Here is a 26012-nt window from a genome sequence, read left to right on the forward strand (position 1 = left end):
ATTTGTAAGCTGACATGAGGTACACAGACACCTTCTGAAGTTTTACACATACTGTGTTTTCTCTCCTTGCTGCAACAAGAAAAGCCTTTTTTGTTTGTTTGTTTTAACCTGGCTGCCTTTGAGGAAGTGACTCAGACATCTTCATGGCCTCTAAAGGTAAGAGTAAATATAACCAGCTAATAAAATTTTCCTTATATTATAACTAAAAATATACAGTTGTAGAGGTGTTACAAGCAGTAAGCTTGGTACTTTAAAAGCTTTCATTTCCCTCTTTTGAACACGGAAATTTTAAAAATTTAAGAAGATTTTAAAAATCCAAGAAGCATGTTGCATTTAACTAAAAGAAATAAACCACTCTATCTGATGGAATGTAAAAGTTCAGGTGTAAACAGTGTTTTAATTATCATGAACATAAACGCAGTGAATTAATAAGAAAAGTTGCATAGCAAAATTTAGAACGGGACTATTTAATGTCAAACACAAGGACAGGTTGACATCCTCGGTTTAAAGAGATTTGAAGAAAACTTTTCATACATAATTTAGAAAGCTTTAAAGTACAATTGGGAAGAGGGAGCTGGTAAGTTTTTCCTTAAATCCCTAAAACTGTAGAAATTCCATTGCTGATGTCTTTAAAGATGTCCTCAAAAGACAAGAGATGTGGTTATTTTTTAAGGTGATAAGTTACAATATCACTAAAAACACTTGTGCAACTTGTATAAAAAATAAAATTATAATGTGCTTTCCTTTCATTTTTAGGATGAACCATTAAACTCTAGGCTATAATGAAAGTTTTAGCATGAAGAATTATGATTAGTATAATTGGTGGAAACCTTTTAACTTAATTATAATAGGATAATATAGTTAATCAATTTAGAATATTTTAAATTAAATTAATGATCCATTCAAAGAAATGTGTATGCTTACTTCCTTTATCAAAAGACACTTTGGGGCACTATTTAATATGAAACAAATGAAGTAATCTTTTCATTTTTCATCAACATTTAATATAAACCAGTCCCCTAATAATCACTGGGAAAGCTCAAACTGTAAAATATGTACATGAACCAGCAAAATCATGAATTTTAATATATGTGTGCTTCATTCTCTATATTTAAAGACAAATAAACAAAAAACCTGGACAAGTATTTTCTTTCATTTAAGACTGATACTAACACTTAGTCCAAAACACTTCATCACTTTATAAAATAAGAGTTAACAGTAACACTGAAGCCTGTAAGGTAAAGAGTTGCAGACTGTGTGAAATATTTATAAGGTGGTTATACATTTTTAAAAGAGTAGATAGAAATTCAAAGCCAGATAGAAATTCAAAGGAGTTCCTTCTTCATCTGGTGGTCTGAGTCTTTGAAGAAACTTGTGACTAGAAAGCAATATTATGATCAAAATATGATTAATCTACCAAAAAGTAGTGATGTTCAGTGATGATAAGTACTTAAGACTAAACTTAGAGGCAAAACTTCAGATGGAAAACTGACACTTCTGCAACCTACTCAAAATATTTAATACATGGAGTGGGTAAAACATCTATTAGAGAGCCTATACTACTTAAGAGAATTTAAATAACAATGAAGCTTTCTTTTGTATTAGAAATCTCATTTGAGAGGGCATGTCAGGTTATCATCATTTGCCTAAAACATTTTTGTGGACTGTTTTCGTCAAATATATGTAAAGACATTATTTATAACATTGTGTTTTCTGGCCCATGAAACTGTATTGGCAATCAACATTTTCCCAGGGAATAAAGCTGATTGACATTTCGCACATTTCTTAGGCAAATCAATCAGCGCTACTAAACCAAAGGACAGTCTAAATACTGGATACCATTAGAACTGAAGAAACATTTGTGTGATCTGGAGTCTCCTGGTTTAGTATTTAAAAAATGCAATTTAAGAACAGATTGGTCTCAAACTTCAAGTTTAAGGGAAAAAGTTTTCAGGATGATTTAAACTGAACAAGAGTTATCTTTAAAAGCTACTAAAATCCCAGGAAAGGAAGTAAGTGATCTCCAAATAGTGTTCTCTCTCAATGGTCTCAGACAGAGACTCCCCATACTCTATTTCTAAATAAAGAGTTTGGACATGATATCCTCTGGGCTTCAAGTGCATTAATGCCTCTGGACCTGCTGCAAGGTCCAAGGACCTAAAGATCTGGGTTAGGAATGTGTAGTTACTTGCCAGCCACTCAATAACCCACTGCACTTTGTTACAACAGACACAGTTTATAAGGTAAAATTGTGGTAATTTGCCATTCCACTTAACAATAAAATTGACGAGAGAATTTAATAATTTACTATCAGCTAGTGTTAAAAATTGATCCCTACATTGTTTTTTTATTAATTGAGGGTCAACACATGTAAAGTACATAAAGAGTGTGAAACTTAGGCTACATGGTTTTTAAAATAAAGGTACACTAATGCAACCACCACCAAGATCAAGACAGACATTTCTAGCTTACATGAAGTTCTCTTTCTGGCCAATAAGCCAAGCATCTTCATTTTCAAGGTGAACCACTATTCTGAATTTTATCACTGCCTCTATGTTTTTCCAAAAGTTAATGACAAAAGTGCATTTGGCACTAATGCTGAAGAAGGAATATTTATTACCTTTCAGTATTTTCTAGTTCTTATTGCTATATTGGCCATTAGCTCCTCTCCAAATCTAACATAGTGTAACATAGTCTTCTTCTAGGTTTACTGCTTGGGATTCCATTTGGGGACCCTTCTCAAGAGCAAAGGGAGTTCTTAGCCTATTTCCTTTGTATCTGCTCCAGATCTAAGAAAAGAAGAGTTCAGGTTGGGGTTCTTGTGGAAAGCAAACTGCTATAATATTATCAATATGGTGCTCTCTTTTAGTGGAGCCATATGAGAACTTTTTCCATGTGGTGCTAACAAAAAAAGCATATCTGAATTCTAAATGTCAAATATCAGTACAAACTTCATGATCCTACACTAATAATGATAAACATAGTCCATTCCTAGAACCTTAAGGTAAAGTAAATATATGAATAAATATATTTCATGAATAAATGAATGAATGAGTTGAGGACATGCTTGATTTTTCTTAATGATGGGGAATTTACTATCTTCAAAGAAAACTGATTTTATTTTTTTTAATTTAGTTTTTAGAGATTTAAAAGATACAGAAAAGTACCCCTCACATGCACATATAAACTCTCATAAATATAGTTGTCATTGCTGAAGTGAAGTCATTGTAATCTAGTGTAAATGATGTAGATGCTACAATTTTAGCATATGTGTAATGGGAGTCCTTATTCAAATCTTTGTACAGATATTATAAATTTCCTTCTTGTATGAATCCAGAACCACTTTTCTTGCTCTTCTTATTAATATAATATCTTTAAAATGATCTGAATTACGTGTCTTCATAATGGTCCCTCTCATATTTAAAAATACCTATCACTTCCACACCTACACTCAATCTAAAACAGCATCAAATTCATAAAATAACTAAATGCACTCATGAAAACTCTAATACTTTATTGATTACTAAAGATGAGAAGTGAAAACACTGATATTCTTTGAAAAAAATGATTTCTAGTAAGGAAATGCCTACATGGTAGTCATGTGAGAAGAAAAAAAATAATAGTAGAAAAGCTATCATTTATATTTTTAAACCTAAAAGATTTTCGCATGTACCACTTATTAGGGCTCATGCATAATATTATAAGGAATAATACAAGGTAATTAGCAAACCTCCAAATTTCAAACTGAGAGATGATTTAAATAATAACAGATTGACCTGGGAATAATATAGAAAACAGATGATATCACTAAAAAAATTAAATTCAAACTTTATGGAATTCTTTTATTACTTTATCTTTTGTAATATTGGATAAGCTACAAAGGGATTCATACTCTCAAAATATCATTGGGTGCTTTTATTCTTATAGTATGTGAAATTAAACCATTAGTTGTCAAAGTATACCCTCAGACCATTTTGATTAGCTTCATCTGGGAACTTTATTAGAAATGCAAATTCTCCAGTCCTCTCTTCCTCCTCCACTCCTGAATCAGAAACTCTAGAGTGAGGCCCAGCAATCTGTGTTTTAATAAATCCTCTAGGTGATTCTGTTAAAGCTAAAATATAAAAAACATGGAGTTAAAGTAAGTCATAACAGTATGATTGATGAAGTGAGACAAAATATCCTCAGAAATCACAAGGCACCCCCATAATATTTGGGAAGGGGAGAAATATGCCTTGAAAGATAGTCATAACTATGATTAAAACACAAGTCTAAGATTAGCCTTTTGTGAATACAGAGTATCTAGTGCCATTTACCTTTTTTTCTTTTGTGTTCATAATTCTTCATATTTCTAAACAGATGTTACTTGCCTAAATATATTTATATTTATTTAATCATTTATTTGGTCAAATTATCCAACTTTTTCTCACAACTACCACCAGTAGTCTTTCACATTTCTTTTTTTCTGACTCAGGGGTCAAGCAGTGGTGGCAGATGAATAGAGAAAATGAAGGAAAGGGCACTAAAATAAGAGGCAACAGGAGATAATCTATCCCTTGAATTGAGAAGTAACAAATATTTTAAGAAGGACTAAATGAAATGGCCTAAATTTAAATATAGATTAGAATTTTCATTCTCTTGCAGATACCCAGAACCAAAGAAGTAGAGGTCTACTTGGTTTCCTCCCTAGGACTCCAGACCCAGACCAAAGCCTTCGTTCCGCGTCTTCCAATCCAGAAAACCAGGCATGGCAGCCGCGTCTTCCTCCGCCAAGTTTCCTGCCAACAGTCAGTCTCCCTCCTGGTCTAGAATATTTAAGCCAGGTGTTTTTATCTTTCTATTCCTATAAATATTTTCTCCTTAAAATTAATACAAATTTGCTTTCTTGCTTTTCAACCAAAATTGTAAGTCTTCAACCAATCATTTACCGAAGTGACAAAGGCATTATAAATCACAAAATAATGATTTCATTTATTTCTATTATTTAGGAAAAATTTGTTTTCTTTCATTGCTACTTTTATTTTCCTATGCATTTGACAGAGTGACAAGACTAAATATTTTTGATAGAGCTCTTTAGCACATTTATCCACCTTCTGTTCATTGCTCAAGGTGTCAGTAAATTTACCCCTGAAGAATTGTCTAATATATCTAGTCACCTACAGCTATTTAATTAAAGAATATTTATTGAGTACTTGCTATACTCCAGACACATAAAAAACATAAAACCCAGCTCCTCTCACCCAAACATTTTGCAACCTAATTGGGAAGACAAAAAAAAAAAAAAAATGTTTAAAAAAAGTGCAAGAATGTGTACAAATGCCAGCTAAACACACGATTGTAATTTGTGCAGGTATATAGAGGAGAGAAAGGTTGTTAAGGCTCAAAGTACTTGGGAGAGACTTCTGCAATAAGCTGAGAGTCCAACGTCTTCAACTGAATCTTAAAAGGAGGATGGAAACCCAAGAGAAAGCAAGTTATCAAGTGAACATTATTGTCTTCTGATTGCTGCATCTCCAGGCCAATTTGTTTGAAAGATCATATTACGATTAGGTATAGTCGCTGTTTTAGTCATTATAAGGTAGGTAGGGGTTCAAGCCTCATAACAAATCAATCAAAAATATCAACATCTAAACTATATGCCACATAAATAGCTATTGCTATTCATATATGAATATTATTGTTGCTTTTGTATTTTATCCTACAAATGATTAGAAATACACTTACACTAATATTGAGATGTCAGCACATCTGCTGCAATTTTCAGCTTGTTTGGCATCCTTTCAATCTATAAAGTCTATCTCCTTTATCAAAATCAAATCTCTGTGTTAATTCCCTTAAGGTACAAGAGATTTCTGTTATGCCTGGTAGGGTTTAAGCTGCATGCAGCATATGTTCCTGGGAAAATGTTTATAATTGCAGATGCCTTCTCCAGAAACCCACTGGCAGACAAATGTACTTTAGAGACTGGAGAGCTCAGGGAGATATGTAAAAGAGCTGGAAAGGCGAACCTACCATCTTCCATCTGCAGAAAGGATCAGCTGTAATAGCTGACTAGAGTTGATTAACTGCTGCAAGCTGTTTGGGAATGTTGTCAGACAAGCTTTTGCCAAGTATAAAAGTGATATACCAGTGCCAGAGGGCTGAGGTTTGATGATCACATATGGTCATCACATATTCTTCTTCCATCCATGAATGATGACACACCCGGAGCCAGATGCTTGACATGAATACATTTTTTTAACATTCAATAAATAGAGATATGAACACCTTGGCTTAAATTCTAAAAGAGAGAAAAATCTCCAAAATTACGCCTTTGCTAATCTTTCACACAAAACAAAAATATGCCACCAATTGTTGAATATTTTGCTACTAAAAGGAAAGATAATTTACTAACTTTATACTAAAAAAACACATTTACTTTAAAGCAATGAACACCATAAAAGGAAAAGTAAACATCTCAAAAGCGTTATACAATAAGTCTATAAGAGATACAATATAAAGTGAATTTTCAGGTGCTAACTTTTATCTGAAAGCTATAAGATTAAATAAAATCATGAACATTGGATTTATCAATAAACAGGAAAATATACAGTAAAATCCTTCTAAATTATTAATTAAGAAATGAAGTAAAATTTTTAAAAACTATTCTCTTTTAATTAAGTCCATCCAATGACTATTGAGAATCTTGTTTCCATAAACAATTTGAAAATAAACACATATATATATGCTTAGCTGTATATATGCATATATATATCATATAGGTTAAATCTAAGAATAAAATCAATACATACTTGCCATAGGGATTTACATGTTCATAACAGTCAATGCCATTTTACCCTATAATGCCCAAGGATAATTAATTAATTATTATAATTTAGTCACCTATGAGTAACAGTAGTAAAAATCTACAAAAACATGTAAATATCCAACTTATTTTTAAATACATATGTTAAATGGAATCACTGATACCTATAAATCTGATTTTTAAAAGCATTAATTCCTAAGCTGCATCCAAGGTTGCCATTGTATTTTCTGCTACTTTCATACATTAAGAGCACTTTACTTGCCCTAACACCCAAATTCATAATTCAATCTGTTTAAATTTTCCAACAGTTCCTAGTCCATTAATCAACAGAAAGGGATTGAAAAAGGACATTTGGACCATACTTCATAAGTAGCCTAGGGCTACTTTAAGAAAACTACAAAAACAACCAAAAATAAGACCCTCATGTTCAGGAGGTTTGGCCTCAGAGATCAAATCCAATGTTAGTACAGAGGATGAAGGGAGTAAAAGAGTACAGAAAACAGAGAAGAAAGGCATTTGAGTTCTACACTGTCACAAGGTTGATTTCCTCGAGTTCCAAAGTTTATTTAAATGATGTCAGTAAAGTACCAGAATTGAAAGCATGTCAGAATTGGTGGCCTATTTATTACAAGCTCTGTGATTTGGGGTAAATTACTTAACCTGGGATTGTTCTTTCACATTTAAAATTAATGACATTTATCGGTCTGAATTTTGGTGAGGATTAAATAATATACTATGTCAAAATGTCTAGTCCAATGACTATCTCGTGGTAGTTATTCAATAAACAACTGCTATTACTGAGTATTAGAGAGGTACTACTTCCCTTTTCTAAGTAGGTCTCAATTGATAAGTTTCTAAAGTTCAGGACTAAAGCTTGTTCCATGACACCAATACTCAAAGTTCCTTAACTCAGACTTCATCTTGGTCCCATAGATCTCCATCTCTAAGTTAATTCTATGTAGATCCATTGTGAATTAACCAAGTATATGCTTCTTAAGGATATATCCTTCTATTCCCACTACCTTCCATTTTCCTGAAAATAGAACAGAACTAATGAAATACACTATAAAAGATTCATTCTCATTTTTAAAAAATCATTTGTCATAATATAGCTTTTAGACTATCTCAGACCATAAAATATTTTTGGAAAAATATTTGTGTGAATCTTTAAAAAAAGAGGCCACGTGTACTTTGTTTTTTTATAAATAATAAGATTAAATACAGAAAATAGTATTAGTTTTATCTCCACCTCAGGATTATACAAGGAGAATGAAGGAAATAATGTAGCTTCAAGTTTTTTGTGGTTGGCTCAATTTAACAGTTACCGGTGAGTCTAGTAATATGAAGGGAGAATAAAGTGAAGAAAAATTAAGGGGAAATTCAAAATGAAGTATTAGAAAACACAATGGTCGGCAGTATATTCAGTGTTCATGATTTTGCCTTAGTGGATCTTCAAGTACTGAATATCAAATTTAACATATGCACAAATAAATTTTATTTTAGAATGCATTCTTCCTATTTCCTTTAAAATGGCAATTTGAATTGTATATTTTTAATATAGTCATTTCTCAACATCTGTAGATACTTTATTTGCGTAAATTAACTTTAATTTTAATTACATAAGGAAAATTATATATCATGTATTTAGTGCCATAACTGTCATTCTGCTTAAATTTGTATTTTGTTGACACTGAGAGGGTTTCTGTTTTTTCTAGTCCAAAAGAAAATGTGAATGAGAAAAATTTATAGATTAATCTTTCAGCCTTAACAAAGACATTTCATTACTGAAAGGAATGATTTGCAACCTGTCAGAGTAAGAATAGAATTTGGCAGGGGTGAAGAGGAGAGGCCAGGAATTCAAATCATTACTGTGTTGTTTCATTTCTTTAAAAATAAAATATTGGAAGTTTTAAAACATCTTGGGCATTATTATTCAAAGTTTGTTTAAAAATCTTCTCAAACTCTTGTTTTCAAGACCTACTCTTATTTTCCACTATCACAGAAAAAGTTAGCACAGAATTAAACACTGTTCCTATTCTTATTTTGGGCAATTCTGCCTTGGAATTTTCAGAGGTCTTATAAATTTTTACTTGAATAAAAGTCATTTTTGTTGCATTATAAAATGTGAGCTGTTTTCAATCTTTTCCTAATAAAGAACATGAAAATCATCTAATTTTATGTAGTATAGTAAATATGTTAATAGTAATATCTCCAAAGGTTTTTGAAGTTTGTGATGTAATACTTTGTATTTCCTTTATGTCTCCTTTTAACAGTTAGACCTGATAATTATACACCAGCAGGTGGAGCTTCTTGGAAGTGAGTACATTATAGTCTTCATTTATTAACACTGTTGAAAATATTTTCCTTTTCAGAAGTTTCTTTACATAAAAATATGTTTAAGGCCGGGCGCTGTGGCTCACGCCTGTAATCCTAGCTCTTGGGAGGCCGAGGCGGGCGGATTGCTCAAGGTCAGGAGTTCAAAATCAGCCTGAGCAAGAGCGAGACCCCGTCTCTACTATAAATAGAAAGAAATTAATTGGCCAACTGATATATATATATATAAAAAAATTAGCCGGGCATGGTGGCGCATGCCTGTAGTCCCAGCTACTCGGGAGGCTGAGGCAGAAGGATCGCTCGAGCCCAGGAGTTTGAGGTTGCTGTGAGCTAGGCTGACGCCATGGCACTCACTCTAGCCTGGGCAACAAAGCGAGACTCTGTCTCAAAAAAAAAAAAAAAAAAAAAAAAAAAAATGTTTAAAGCAATAAAGTTAAATATATGGAATAGAATTAGATCAAAAAGGACACTGTTTTTTAAATAAAAGCTAAAAGTAAAATTATTAATCTAAAACTCTGAGTTGATATTACCATTAAAATTCTAACATTATATTTAATCTAAAAACAATAAAAACTATTTGATCATTTCCATGAATGTTAATCATTTAAATTTCTTAATACTTTCAAAAATGGAAGTCAGGGTTGAGACATAAAAAATGTCAAAACAAAATGTCACTGTTTTATCATTTTGTCAGTTACTCACCAAATAGACAAATTATTTAACAAGACACGAATTTACAAGAATGACTGACTGGATCCAAATTACTTGAATATTTTATATTTGTAATTGTTCTACATTATTCCTAAAATTAGTCAAACTTAAATAGCAGGATAGCATGAAGCTGTAGATGTATTACAAGATAGAGATCTTAGAAAAAATCATTACTATCACTGTAAGTTGTCCCAATAATTTCCATAGCAATGATAGATTTATTATTTGAGTAATAGATTCTTTTTCTCAGCATTGGATCTTTAGTTGAAAAGTGATACTACATGTTTTCAAGTAGATCATATATCTGGAATCAAAATTAATTAATTACATAGCTTTGTTCTCAGCGTTTCCTTTGATTTCTATGGCTAAGTTCTAAAAATTTAGAGCATGGAAATAGATTTGTGTAACGAAGATACCATATAGTTAATAATTAATCAACTACTCAGTTTTAGTTAACACTCCTCCTTCACTTAATTAAAGATTTTGATACTAAGCAAAACATTATTTTATGACATTTCTTTTTTGCTCCATTAGTGATACTTGGCACTGAGACCTCCAACAAATATGAGATTAAAAACAGCTTGGGACAAAGAATTTATTTTGCAGTGGAGGAAAGCATCTGTTTCAATCGTACTTTCTGCTCCACGCTGCGGTCTTGCACCCTGAGGATCACAGATAACTCAGGTCGAGAAGTGATTACCGTAAACAGGCCTTTGAGGTGTAACAGCTGCTGGTGCCCTTGCTACCTACAAGAGGTTAGTCACTGGCTTTGAATGTCTCTTTTGTTTTAATTAGCAATTATTTCTTTAAATGGAATTCATCTGGAGCTATGGGCCTATTAACATTTCAATTGTTTGAATTAGCATGATGCTTCTTTCTGATCAGAATAGTTTGAGGATTTGGTGATTCACTAAACTTTTTTCCTTTCCAATCAAAAACTATGGTGGATTCCCTGATGTTAATTGGTGGAGACAGCTCATGTATCATGAAAATGAGACACATCCTCCTGAATCTCTATATTAGCCACATAATTGTAATGTCTACAAGTTCCGCCATTGGGCAACTAGGCCCTTTATATTCTCTAACTGTAGCAAAGTCCAGTAAGTGCTGAGTGATATTAAACCCCTCAAAGGTGTTCTCTTGTTCAGATATTATTAGTTAGTACAGAATTTCACATTATATTTACCCATTTATGACAAACCCCAAGGTTTGGCAAAGATAATATTACTGTTTTAGAGAGAATAATTCAATTATTTTATTTTAATATACAATAGATTATCATTTAATAGACTTGTAATAATAACTTTCGTTGACAGAATTCAGTTAAATTGACAGAACTTTTACTTCCTTTACTGACTTTCATATTATGACATCTGTATGAACTAGAAAGAGTAGGTTTTACTCTCCACGTTTTGCAGTCAAGGAAATAGAGTGGAGGTGAGTTTCGCAGGATCACACATTAGGGAAATATCGCAAATAGGCCTTGATCCGGGTATCCTAATCCAAGCCCAAGCTTCTCTATCGAGTACCTGTGTATAAGCACTGTCCTTAGAACAATGGAAAATAAATATTAACATAGAAGGGACATTTCTAACAATATATATTGAAGCTAATTATCCAAGTATTAATATTTATAGCACCTGGCTACAAGTGATAAGATGGCTCAAGTACTCATACATGGAACCCAAGAATTTCCATCCACCTACTGAAGATTTAATATGAGTGTGCCCCAAGGTGGTATAGTCAATATAATTGAAGAATATATGCCCATTTGAAAACTTCTGATAATCAATATTTTATTTAATAGTAACCCAGTGTCACAAATTAAACATACGATATATCATGATACCCATTAGTAATTTTTTAAAGTTTGGTTAAAATCAAATCACTTACTTTTAAAATTATATAGAACAAATCTATATAATTCTAGGCAGTCTAGTTAAAATGACCTTTGTCTGCCTTAGAACACTACAGACATACACAGAAGACTTTGAACTTAATACGAAAAGTCAAAATCAGATAATAGAATGATGGCTTTGTTTAAATGCAAACATTTTATTTTTATTTGCACCTGCTCCCAACGTATCTTAGAAAAGTAATTGGTTTGGCTTACATATGTATGTGGGTAATGGGGTCAAATACTAACGTCATGCCGAGAACGCAAAATGCAACTGCTAGTCTGTAATACTTTGGAAAACATGAAACAGCAATCAAACTGGTGTTTAATAACTGTAGCTGCAAAAAGAATTTGTTTCTAATAACACAGAGAGAAACTGGAAGTTGACAATATGCAGAGAAAAAAAAAACATGAACACTCAATAATTGGTAAAGAAGACTTAGATATATGTTGTGGCTACAACTGAGAAGAAGTAGATATGAGTTAGTGCATGGGGAACTGCTTCGATGGTTGACCAACTGTTGCACTGAGAATAAAATGACAAGGAACCCAGTGTCCCAGAGTCAGAAGATAGTCCTGGGGCAGATTGTCCTTAGGGACAATAAGACATGGACTTTCAGTGCACAGTACCAAACATTTATCTATACAGTGAATTTCTTTGTTTTTATCAAATAGAAATAAAAAACCCACTGCTTTGTATTCTTAGAAGCAGATATTTAGATTGATTTATAGAATATTAAAGCAATTTCATAACTATACTGTTTAGAGGTAATTGATATTATAGTAACATTAAAATATAGTAATGAGGAACTCTTATTTTATTATTATCTCTTCTTACAGTTAGAAATTCAAGCCCCTCCTGGTACTATAGTTGGTTACGTTGCACAGAAATGGGACCCCTTTCTGCCTAAATTCACAATCCAAAATGCAAACAAAGAAGATATTTTGAAAATTGTTGGTCCTTGTGCAACATGCGGCTGTTTTGGTGATGTGGATTTTGAGGTATGATTGAAAAATGAAGGAAATTTTCACTTAGGTCCTGATATTTGGCAACATAATTCAATCCTTAAAATGTTCAAATCAATTTAATCTCAAATAAATTCAGAAAATAACATGTTTTGAAGTAATGTAATAAGCTGTTTTTGTATATGCAATAAGAATTTATAATTCCAGAGGTACTAAGTCCAAGAATTTTTAAAAAATAATATTATAAAATGTACCACCTTGATCATGATAGTTGTCATAGGCCAGTATAAGTACTATTTAAAGTAATTTTAACAAATAGAATGTAATTATGGCTATCAAATAAAACTTTTCTTGAAAGTATATTTAGCTATATATAATTTTGTATGTTTTATGGACAAAACAGTACACCTCTTATTATTTTAAATGTATCCAAGTGTTTGAACATCAAGATTTTTATGTACATATATTTTTGTCTTTTTTAGATAATCAGCATTTTCTGATTTTGAAAAATAGCAGTGCATTCAATTTTAGGTGTGTCTTATTTATGTGGAATTTATGAATACATGGTATATAGTTTAGAATCACCTAAATTATATAACTTCTTTTCTATAGTCTAGTGGCTACATTTCCCAGTTCAGATCTCATTTCAGAAGTATACTCCATTAAAATATCACTAATTTAGAAAGCTATATTCATACAACTTTTAAAATTTGTTTTATAAAGCAAATTTATAAATTTGTTTTATAAAACATACTTTTATAAAGTATACTCTCATATTTGTGTAAATTGAATGCTAAAAGCAATAGGTAGTTGCAAATCTAATCTGTAGCAATATAAACTATCTAAACAGATTCTCCTAGTTAACATCTTAGGCAGAGAAGATGACCTAAATTAAAGTGAATATTTATTTTCCATTCATTCATTCATATATATCTTACTTAGGATATCAGTTTTCAGGATTTAAAGGAACATTAATCTCATACAACACAACGTAAATTTTACAAAGTGAGCTGTTCTAACTTCATCCCATTCCAAAGAATTTGTCATGGCTTTTGTAAGAGTAATATGATTGAGGAGAACTTAAAACGTAAGAGTGGTAGTATTCAGAGTATAGATATGTCCTAAGTAAATGTCTTTATTTTCTATCTTTTCCCACCATATGGAAAGTGAAAGTGAATATTGAATCACTTTCAGCATCAGAAGGGGAAACAGGGTATGCAAATGAATGGTTTATAAAGTTGAACTATAGACTCCTTCTAGCTGAGAAAGACTGATAGACTTTGATGTCAAATTGGTCTGAACTTCTTGTGTGGTACATTAGCCCAGAGGGTTTTTTGATGTAAAAATAGTACTTAGGATTAGTTAGAAAGGACTGACCTAACAAATGTCTGAGTATAATATTAAAATGTGATTTAATAATTACTGGTAATATTTAAATGTTTTAATAATTATAAAATCTTAGCAATAAAAGTTTGAAAATTTACAAATTGTACCTAGAAATTAATTTAATTCCCAATATCCTCTTTCGTATTTTTTTAAAATGGAGAATTTAGGTTCTAGACCTCAGGTAAAGGAATTACCTTAACGGTTAAAGCATGTAATTGATCTATGTACCTGCTGCCATCTTGTGGTAGCCTGGCCTTAATAATTTATTGCTATTATATTCTCTATCTGCATACAAAAAGAAAATAAAAAGAATTATGATGAATTAGAAAACTGTCAGAAAAGCAAAATGTCTGAAGAGTGAACTGGAAAGTTAAATCTATAAACCTACTCTTATATAAAGAAATAAATAACATAAAATTGTCATTTGGAAATGATGAATAGTTGAAAGCTCCCGTGAAGTAATACCCCTCAGAAATGTAAAACCATCTTTTTTCATCTTCAAATTTAATACTTCTTATTTGCTTTTTGAAGGTGAAAACCATTAATGAAAAACTAACAATTGGGAAGATTTCTAAGTACTGGTCAGGATTTGTAAATGACGTCTTCACAAATGCTGACAACTTTGGAATTCACGTGCCAGCAGATCTGGATGTGACAGTCAAAGCAGCAATGATTGGTGCTTGCTTTCTCTTTGTAAGTACGGATAAGGGTGACTCATTTTTCTCTTCCTTGTTAATTACTATACAGCCAGTCCAAGTTTCCACAGTTTTCACTCCCAAATGTAAGTTTTATGCATAGAAGGCTAGTTTGGGATGAACTTTCTTCAAAAATCAGAATTTAGAAGCCTGCATTTCTATTCGGCAGCCACCCTCCTGTGGTCTCATACTCTCTCTTCCTTAAAGATTGATGCCCCATCACCTCCTACCCATCATTTCCTCAAAAACTGAGTTTTCCTCCACTTTCAACTTCAATTTAGATTTTTGGCTTATTTTCACTTTAACTGAAAAATATGCAAGCATAAATATCACAAGATTTATCCTGGGTAAAGTTGAGGACCCTGCCTAACAACAAGCTAGGTGATATTCAGAATGTGGAAAGTGCAGTTTTCTTGCCTTTCCAATATGAACATAGATTCATGAGATGACACCAATGAATTAATAGGTAGCAGTTTCCATCGCTACAAAGGTATTATGTCCTTGTCCTTACTTTCAACTTACCATTTTATTGAAAACGTTTTCTTCTTTGATATATGCAGATTGGTGATACAAGAACAGAAATCAATTAGTACCTGTGCCAAAATGCTTGGCTAGCCCCATTCCTAATTTCCCCTCTAGTATCTACTTCATTTCCCACCATTTTCAACGCACCCACAAAAACTCATGGGATTTTTAAATAAACTTAAATTCTTCCTCATATTTTATTGTTCTCTGGAGCTTTTAGCATCCTAAATCTTACCGTTGTATTAATATGTGTGCTTCTGTAGAATAAAATAAGCCCTATTTACTGAGTTTCTCCTAAAGACACTTGGAAAATAAATGTACAAACTGAAAATTATTCCTTGGTGACTTTGCTGAAGGAAACTTAAGAGTTTAGTATAGACATGCTTATGTGTATGATTAGGGTTGTTTCTCTAGTACTTTTGAGGAATTATTTTAACTTACTGGTCCTCTATCATTGATAGAAAGTAGAATTAATACTTGTAGAGAGCTGGATTTGTATACTTACTAAGTCTTCATTTACCCTCAATTCCCATTTTCATCTACAAATCTAACAAATTCAGTCAACCTTGCTTGTCACCTAATATTTCTTCTATTCCCTTTTCTCAAAATCACTTGACAGTGATTTTGACTTGTCATCTTTCCTGTGCTCACCCTTCCCATTTTTGATCATTCTCCACTTCAACACCTACCCCTCCAAACACACATAACCCCTTCTTCAAGACCTTAATTAGGCCTTTCTGTTTAAGCTCCACACTTGATGTTTATATTACAAATCAGATCATCTTTAACCTGCCCTACCTATTTTATGTAACAGGCCGATGGCAAAAAAAAAAAAAGAAAGAAAGAAAAATACTGTTAAAAATAGAACTATAATTTACGTATCTTAGCCCTTACTTGTTTTTCTTACTAATTGTTTTCAGAAAGTGTCTAAATATGTTCTTTGGCTTTCTTTTTCTTTTTCTTTTCTTTTCTTTTTTTTTTTTTTTTTTTAGTAGCTGGGACTACAGACACACACCAACAGTGCCCTGCTAATTTTTTCTATTTTTAGTTGTTTGGCTAATTTATTTCTATTTATTGTAGAGACGGGGGGGGGGTGCTCACTCTTGCTTAGGCTGGCCTCGAACTCCTGAGCTCAAGCAATCCTCCCATCTCAGTCTCCCAGAGTGCTAGTATTACAGGCATGAGTCACTGCACCTGGCCTAAATATGTTCTTATTGAAAAGAAAGAGCCCTATTCTTAGCCCATATTCTTTGAGGGATTGAGAGGATGTCGCTTTAATAAAAGTTTATCTAGGACCTAGTCAAAGTGTGGTGCAAAGTGCAGCATCGGCACCACCTGGAAGCTTGTTCAAAGTGAAGAATCTCAGATCCTATCCTAGACAAACAATATCCCCAGGTGATTTCTCTATGCCCTATAAATTTAAGAAGCACTACTATAGATAGCACATCAATCATCTGGAAGGATAACTTTTAAACTCCAGCATCTGAGAGAGATATATATTTATTCAGAATGGTTAATGGTTCCCAATCATTTCTTTTTTTTTTTTCTTTTTACCATCATAATATAAAACACTTGCAGTTTTTGGCCAATATAGCTTTTAAAACAATTTCTCCTGTGTATTACCAAGATAACTTATTTTTTTTCTATGTGTAATTTGATAAGAAGAATCATGTTTTTAATTTTTAAATGCTGTCTCAATTTTATTATCTTATGGTGAGATGGCTTTAGAAAGCTGTTGGTGTGAAGATACTCCCTGATCTAAAGAAAAAAAATTCACAAATATAAACTAATTTTTGGTCTCTTCTGGTTCTAGGTGACCATTCCCAACTCACAACTCTTCCTACTTACACTCTCCTCTCTGAGTTCTCTCTGGTATAGTTTTCAGCACTTCCTCAGATGACTACCTAATTGCTGAACATATTGTCTGTGATGATATATCTAACTTTTATTCAAAAGTCAATGTCTATCACAACTTCCTACACTGACCCCGAATGCCCCACAATCTAATTCTGTAAGAATTAGAATTCTTGGGTGTTGATCACCCAAAATTTTGGCTGATAATACCATGCTGATTCAGATAAGGTTATTCATGCTCTGAAAGTTATTCGTGCTCTGAAAATTCAACATGTAAGTGGCATGAAGCTTAAAACTTTTCCATTTTTCTCCTACTGATAAATCATATGATGCTGGAACACCACAGGAAACATAATTGCTTTTCATAATCAAAGTTTCCATGTCAGGCTCTTGATCTTAATTGTTGCCTTTTTGTAAATTCACTCATATTCAGTTTATTTATTTGTAGGATTTTATGTTCTTTGAACATTCACTGGCTGGATTATAACAAGCACAATAATGAAAACAATAAAATATGCAGAACATATTTCAGTAAGTAAAAAGCAAGTTTAAATGATCTCTTTCCCTTTGAAGATGTCTATATTTGACGCTATCTAATTCTTTTTCATTTTCTTCTAGAAATCCCTTGGGCTCTGGATTTCATTTCTGAATGGTTTGAGTATTTGCTTTTTGGTAACAAAATGTTAATTATTATATTTATTAAAACATAATTTAATGAGGCAATTATCTAGTTGTGAATACATGATAGCTAAATACACGATTAGTTGGCCTGAGCACAAGGTTGTTTTGAGAGATTACAATTCTTTCTTTTTATGCTTTTGAAGTTATTGCAATGGTAAGCATGAAAGATGAGAACTAAGGCTTACAGCATCACTGATGAAAATTCAATGTTTAGAGAACACTTTGAAGTTTTTCTGGTACTGAGGCTGGTTACTAATCAAAAGAACTGAATTTCTGAAATATTTTTTCAAAAGTAGTCCCTTTTTACTTTGTTTATTAATTTTCTTATTGTAGTGAGATATTTTTATATTGGAAAAGTTAAAAGTTAGGTGAGTAATGTGTAAAGATGAGAAAGTTAGTTATTGTCAATTCATTTCAATGGCAAGAGGCACATTTCATAAGGAAACTAATATTTATAAACCAGAGCATGCTTTAAATACCTATTCATGCCAGATAATTAAATAAACACAAAAATAAACATCTAAGTTAGTAAAAACAGTGTTATCTGGGAGGAATTTTATCTATTTGCACTGAAGTTTCAATCAATAAGAGATCTAAGCCTCTAGAAAAAGGACAACTCCAAGACTTAAAAACAATCAAACAAAATCAAACAAATAAAACTTTAACCCATGAGGTAAATGCAGAAGGAAGGGAGCATAGTAAATTCAATTAATTAATACCTTCCACTTTAACGTTTTTGAAGTCCTCTCCGTTACTGTACCCTAGTTAGCAACATATTTCCAAAGCCCACATGAGAGGAAAATTTGTTGTGAATGGCAATAGTCCTTCTCCCCTATTCCAAATGAAATAAATTTCTTTTAAGCAAAGTATCATGTAGTCATTTGGGCTCTACTTCAGAATTGCACATATACTGCCCAAATTAACATGTACATGTAATGGTGTTTGGATAAAGTCCAGGCAATCTCTCACTTAGAAAAAGGAATGTATTCTAAGCATCTGTTACTAAGTTAGTCAAATTAGTTGTTTGAAATTAGGAACCAATCATCTCTTAGAAATAACATTATAGGTATAGTTAAGTTCACAAAATAGCCCAAAAGTATCAATTTAGTTCTGGTCTCTAGGGTAAGAACTTAATATTGTGTAGTGTGGAAAAGAAAATAATCCTTAACCCCTATTCTGGTTGTTTCCTTCAGTTTCTTTGTCTTTCATTACACCTTAACCTTTTCTAAAAGCACCCTCCTTTGGCATACAAAAAGTAGACATTGCCTCAATCAAGCATAAAAGATTTTCTACTTGAGGCAAAATAGTTTACTAGCCACCAAAAAATAACTATATTTCAAAATCACATACAACCTCCATTCACTCATACCATCCATGTCTTCAGCATAACTGGTACCACCTGCATGCTGGAAGCAATGCAGTCATAAAAGGGAACAAAAGTCCTGTTTGCAATAGACATCACCTTGAGTCTAGTTTGCTGATTGCTAGCCATGCAATCTTAAACCTGCAGTCTTTTCGAATCTCCTTGTATTTCCCATGGTACCTTGTAGAGCCATGTTGATGGTGAAAGGTAACTCAGCATTGCCTCCTTTCCCCCTTAATCTATGTCAATTCAAGTGTGTGTGAATGATGGTCCTTTATAACCAGCTAAAGGAAATGACATTTTAAAAGCTGGTGGTTATTAACTAACCAAATGGAGAACAATAGCTAACACTTTCTGAGAACTTATTAGATGCCAGGCACCATGCTTCAAATGAATTCCTGAGGAGGTAATAAAATGAGTTGTTAACAAAGGAAAATCAGGCAGTATGTGGATGACTGCCAAGGAACCTGTTTTGCCCCTTTCCCACCCTGCACCCCTGCTTCATGTCCTAAGTTCTCTTCCTAGAGACAATATCTGCTTTCATATCTTCTCTTGTCCTTTACTATTGATTTCTAAAATGAGGTTTTTGAAACCAACATTACAACAGCAGCAGTTGAGGCTTTCATTATGGGGCAAGAATGGGAAAAAGAAAACACCATTTGTAAATGTTGCATTTTAGTATGACAAACAGCAAGTTTTAAAAAATATTTAAATAGACCCTCAAACTGTTGGAAAGAGCTATTCAACACCCACTTGAAATGCAGACTCACTAACAATAAAAATCCTTCTTAGAATATAGAACTCATGTTAAATTTGGCTGCATTCAAATAAAAACTTTCTGTCGGCCTATTCCAATGAAATGAGGTCCATCCTATCTCTCTTTTCTCATTAAAGTTAAAATTGATCTTTCTATCTCTTCTATGCTCTACTTTTTCCTTTTCCACCAAACATAAGTCCATGAGAGACTACCAAGACCCTTTGATTTTCAGTGAAAAGCATGCAGCTCCAGAAAAAGGCGGGCCCTTATGTATCACTGTTTCCTGATTTGCTACCTTCCCTTGGACCCACAACACATCTCAGAACACAGCCTCTGACTTTGTTTACTCTGAGACGTTCTGGGAAGGACTTGACCAGATTCATATACCTCTTGTTCATGCATTCATTCATTCATTTAATAAATACTTATTGATTTCCTCTTATATGCCAACAATATAGTCCATTCTCGTGTGACACTAACAGTTTAGTTGAAGAGATAGTTTTTAATTCAAAAATGACACAAAAAGAAATCAGATCTCAACTATGAGAATTGTTTCAATGAGATAGACAAGGTGCTAAGCTAGAGATATGTGACTTGTTCAGGGAGTGAGAGAGTGATGTTGTTAGGGTGAGATACTAGCGTCTGTAAAATTTTTATAATGAGGGAAGAGGAGAACCTGACAATTTCAAGTGACTTGAAGAAGGCCAGTGAATAAAGTTCAGGAAATGAGGTGAAATATTCTACAAGATGAGGATAAATAGGGCCTGTAGTCCATGTTAAAGATTTCAGATGCTGTCCTATTAGCAATGCATCCAGTAAAAATTTACGAGAGAAGTGACTGGTTAAAGATTAGATTGGTTAGAGGGCTGGAGAAGATGTTCATGGACCAGTTAGTAGTTTGCTGTGGAAGTGTAGCTAATGGTAGCTTAGATTAATAGGGCAGTCATGGAAAGAGAGAGAAGTGAGCAGATTCAAGGTATGTTTAGGAGGTAAAATCAACAATACTTGAGGCTGAGTTGAAAACGGAGACACAAGAGATAAAGAGGATTTCTGACTTGTGTCATTTACTGATGGAGAGAACATTATAGCATTATAAGAGGATCTGGTTTAGGGGGAAAAGAACATAGGTTCAGCTTTTGACATTGAATTTTTAAGGCCTTTAAGTCTTTCAAGAGGAGATGTCAAATGGGCAAGTGAGTATCATTTCACCTAGTATATTTCTAAAGAGAGATGACTATATGAGAACTATGACTTTATGAGAACCATAGAGATCCAAATAATTTCTGGTTTACTTCAAGAATATTCCTAAAAAATGTTCCTTTAGAAATACATGGACAATGAATCTATTCATTCTTATTTATTTATTTTCTTTAATTGGCAAATTAAAATTATATACTTATCATGTACAACATGATGTTTTTAAATTTGTATGCATGTGGAATGGCTACATTGAGCTAATTACCATATACATTAATCTCACGTATCTCACATTTTTGTGGTGAGAACACTTAAAATCTACTCTCAGCAAGTTTCAAGAATACACAACATTGTTATTAACTATAGTCACCATGCTGCACAATAGATCTCTGGAACTTATTCTTATTAATTTATTTAGTTAATTATTTCATGGACCTACTTCTATGAACTATGCACCTTATTAGGCATGTGAGCATTAGGTTCAATGGCACATTGTCCCTACTCTAAACATCTTTTCAAAAAATATTTTTGGAGTTCATACAGGGTGCTAGGCATCAATGTCAGCATGAATTTATAGCAGTAAACAAAAGCAACAAGGCACCTGCCCTAATATAGCGTACATCTATTAGAGTTGATAATAATCCTGCCCATAACAACAATTTAATATAATCATAGGTGATTGTGAATAATGACAATGAATCTACCACTCAAGATTTAAAACAATAAGCTGAATTTATTGCTTATTCAGTCAAGGGAGAGACACAGTTTATAAGCAAAAAAGAGAAATTGTATAATATACGGTTTGGGGAAATCGTGGAGTTTAGAAACTGGAGTGTTGAGCTATGGAAATGTTGACAGAATAAGACTGGCTAACTCAGAAATCTGTTCACTGGACTGAAGCTATTGCTGATTATATGATTTTCAGAGATTATGTAAAGAGGATTATTACTGATTGTCTTTTAGAAGCGTGTACACATCGTAACCAATCATTGATTTATTAAGCAAGTTTAATACTGATTTTGATTGTTACTTTCATTTGATTGTTGTTACAATGAGCGAACAAGTAACCAGTTGTTTCCTAGGTTGGGTGAGAACATTATATTCCCAAGCCTATTAAGAAGAATAATTCAAGATAAAGAAATAGAGAGAAATAGAGCTTCTGTTAAATTTGAGCATAAACCAAAGAAAAGGAATTAAGACAAGAATATTTGGGAAGACTGAGCTCCAGGCAAATGACAAAGCAAATGCAAAGGCCCTCATCAAGAGCATGCTGGGCAAGTTTGAGAAGTACAGGAAGCCTGAGTGACTGAAGTATAGCAAACAGTGAAGTAGGAAATACAGCCAGGGGCTAGATCATATACAGTCTTACTGGGCAAGGTAAGGAAGAGGAATTGACAAAACCTGGCATTTAATTAGATGTGACATGTCAGGGATATTAAGAACTCAAGGGGAAAGCCCCAGTTTCTGTTGTGAGAAACTGAAGCTATGGCTATGCCACTCACCAAAACAGGTGCGATTCAGTGTTACAGGCACTACAATAAAAAGAATGTATCACAAATGCAAAGAAGAAGATGCATTCAACACCATTTACGGTGGGAATTTAGAATTCCTAGATATTAGGTTACAAACAACATATGAGTTGGATATACATCCTCCAGCCTAGGTGGGGTCAAAGCCTGAAAGTGTATGGCTGGGAGAATATGTGAAGTCAAGAGCACAGAACAAACAAAGGCATAGAAATAAGAAACATATTAACAGTAGCTAGCACCAAGATGAAGAGTCCCTATGAGATCATAACGTGTCTAACGAGGTCGAATCTCTTCTTGTGCAAGGAGGCCACACCTTCCCATTCAACTGTGCCCCAGATATCCTCCAAGTAATGGTGCTAGATAGGATTCAAATGATATTTTCTTCTCCTGGCTTTATATACTTTGTGCTTGGCCAAAACATCCTCTGGAGACTTTGAAAATTATTTACAATCTGAATTGAAACTCAGAAACTTCATCTGAGAGAACCAATATATATTGAGGTGGGGAAAAAACAGAGTATTTTTCCCAATCCATAATATCCTAAAGAATGGAAACTAAAACTCATAAGATAAACCACTTAGATTTTCCTACAAAAGAGAGCTTTTGATAGATGATCTGAAAAGTCAGGTTACAGTCCAGGTGGCATTTATAGCAGCTTACTAAAATTCTGATTCATTAGAGCCTTAATTAGAGGTTTACAGACATATGTTTTTAGATTTGTTATATTTTATTATCAAAATGAGAATAAATGGAGGAAATGATATAAAATTGTACTACTTCACAAATTACTCTTATTTCTATTTTTCAATTCTGTGTCGTAGTTTCTTTAATTGTTAAAAATAGGGGGAAACAAAATTACTATTTATAATATTTTGACTTCACAAGTTAAGCAATTTTTCTCTTCTATAAACTTTTACTTTTATCCTTTCTTCTTATATTTTGTTTTGGAATCTGTGGCTTATATTAGAAGAAAAAAGTCCTTTTAATAAAAATTTTCTAAACAAATACTAACGAATTTTTTCTATTTCTTATGCCATAACTTTCTTATGACATTATAACACATGGGAATTGTACTTAGTGACATGTATTGTGATTCATCTTAACTGTCCAGATGTTAAATTTAGGCATCACAGATTTTTAAAACTAAAATTAAATAATTCAAGGAATCTATATTTTAAAAAGAAAAAAACAAATTGTTTAAAATCTTTTCAAAGGAGAAAACCATAGTAGGTTTTGCTGATTGAGTCACTCTTTTATGACTGTCTGCCGAGTATTATTATCAAAATGATTAAAAATGAAATTTCTAGACATTTCCCTATAATTATAAATATCTGGTTTTCAAAGATCAATTATAATAAAACTATAAGAGATTTCAAATATTAAAAGTTTGATATTTTGTTTGAACCAAAACTAAAATGTGATGAGACTATTATTTTTGTATCATGAATACAAAAAACCTAGCATTGATGAGCATCTTAAGACACTGGGCTAGATTTCTTATCTATATTTCTCTCAAATTTCAATGCTACACACAAAATGATTATTTTATGCCCAAAGGTACAGATGAAGAAATCAATGCTCAGAAAAGTTAACTTGCCAAATGAACTTTGAAAATAACACAGAACAAGAATCAGAAACCTAGATGAGAGGTGGTTTTGTTCCTTTAAGACCTGAATACATGATATTTTCGTCAATATTATGTGCTATCTATTTGGAAAAGCAACATATAAACAATATTTAAAATACCCACTGACAGAAATTATTTTTGGCACAAACAATAATAAATATGTCAGTATTTACTTTGGTACCTGCATTTTCAAGCATACTGAATATTTTAAAACATATCATATTTGTACGTATGTTAGAGGCTTGCCATAGAAAATACATAGATTACTAGAGAAATTATACAGTGCTTACCTTTTCACATAAGCAAGGTGTTTGAAATCCAGTTATATATGTATAGGTAATATAAACTTTTAATAAGTCTTTCATGCTGCAGATGGCAGCAACACATCACATTAGGATGGCACTGCTTAGCTATACCAGCAGAATCATGGACATGCAAACTTCTCTTGAATATTCACTTTGTTCTTTCTGTAATCTGGGAAAGAAAATACATTGATTTTGTATGTGAAATTTGATGTGTTTTTATCAACTGAGAAACAGACTATTTTTATTGATGTACACCCACAAAAGTTTAGAAATTACTATTTTTAGCAAGCTGATTGAATAAAATTTCCATCAATTTGGTGAATGCATATAACTTTTCTTAAGGAATCTGAGTAACACAGCCTTATCAAATAGTTAAATAAAAGCAGCCATAAAGAATATAATTGAAAGTAGATTCCCAAGTTTGATTTTTGTCTTTATCACTTAATAGATAAGTAATTGTTAAATGAAATTTAAAATCATTTAAAATGATGCAGAAAAATCTCCTCACTTTGATCATTTGTAAGTGGCATCTTGATCACCTTCAAAGGAAACCTATAAGCAAAGCTGAGACACATGGAGTCAAATCTTTCTGGTTTGGTAATTCAAGTTCATCAAGCAAGGATGAGTAGGTGTGACCATGGATATAAATGCCCTCACCATTTTTAAATAGGCTTTTAAGATAATAAAGTGATAAGAATAAACCATAATAAACACTCTATGCAGAACTGGGGTCAGGGGTCAGAAGTAGGAAATGTAGAGAAATTGACCTCATCCCATATGGGGGAGTTTCAACTCAGGCTGAATGTTTGAATCAAAAAGTAGATATTTTATGAAATACCAATACAGAGGTCTCATTCCAAAACTATTAAATCAAAATCTCTTAGAGCATCTCCTGGGCCACTTTATTCTTTTTGTAAAATCTTCTCAGTAATTCTAACATACAACTAGTGTCATAAAAAACTTCCTATTTAATGATGACGAAATGGTTTAAATCTTATTTTTAAGTCCAAATCCCAAATTTGGCATTGAAAACCTTCAGTAATCAGTTTCTGGTTTACTTATATACATTTTCTGTTAGGTTGAGCTCTTTATAGTACAATAATGCCCCGCTGGGATCCCTGTGCAAATCCCTAGTCTGTTCTCTTTAACCTATGTTTCAACTGTACTGAATGACTGTAAAATAACTGTAATAATAGTGGTATAATCTCATACTTTTAGAATTCTTTAGGGTATTTCAAAGCACTTGCACACATACGAATGCCCTGAGTTGGACCTCACAAGAAGGCAGAGAGAGGGTTTCAATTGTACATAACGTTGGAGACGACCAGGTACAACCTCCATGTACTGAAGACTTAGAAAATGAGAAGTAGAAAAATAAAT

General features: G+C 32.7%; 1 protein-coding gene across 2 annotated transcripts; it reads left to right on the forward strand.

Annotated features, from left to right (window-relative positions):
- Positions 1-26012, forward strand: PLSCR5 (phospholipid scramblase family member 5). 2 transcript variants are annotated; one of them, XM_012762419.2, is made up of 8 exons: positions 1-156; positions 4645-4787; positions 9079-9121; positions 10385-10605; positions 12588-12749; positions 14631-14792; positions 17622-17704; positions 25851-26012. In XM_012762419.2, exons 1-7 carry the CDS (start codon positions 144-146, stop codon positions 17658-17660), a joined length of 783 nt encoding a protein of 260 aa, XP_012617873.1. In that variant the 5' UTR covers positions 1-143; the 3' UTR covers positions 17661-17704; positions 25851-26012. The 2 variants fall into 2 exon arrangements, with proteins under 2 accessions (XP_012617873.1, XP_075866532.1); XM_076010417.1 differs by lacking the exon at positions 25851-26012 and adding an exon at positions 17792-17896 and having other exon boundaries at positions 4645-4823.

This window comes from Microcebus murinus, chromosome 1 (assembly GCF_040939455.1).
Source record: "Microcebus murinus isolate Inina chromosome 1, M.murinus_Inina_mat1.0, whole genome shotgun sequence".
Lineage (NCBI taxonomy): Eukaryota > Metazoa > Chordata > Mammalia > Primates > Cheirogaleidae > Microcebus > Microcebus murinus.

What these genes read in the sequence shown, in the direction of transcription:
- PLSCR5 (XM_076010417.1), top strand. An exon ending in GTCTAGAATATTTAAGCCAG is followed by an intron (nt 4,824 to 9,078) that starts GTGTTTTTATCT and finishes TCCTTTTAACAG; the next exon opens with TTAGACCTGATAATTATACA. An exon ending in GCAGGTGGAGCTTCTTGGAA is followed by an intron (nt 9,122 to 10,384) that starts GTGAGTACATTA and finishes TTGCTCCATTAG; the next exon opens with TGATACTTGGCACTGAGACC.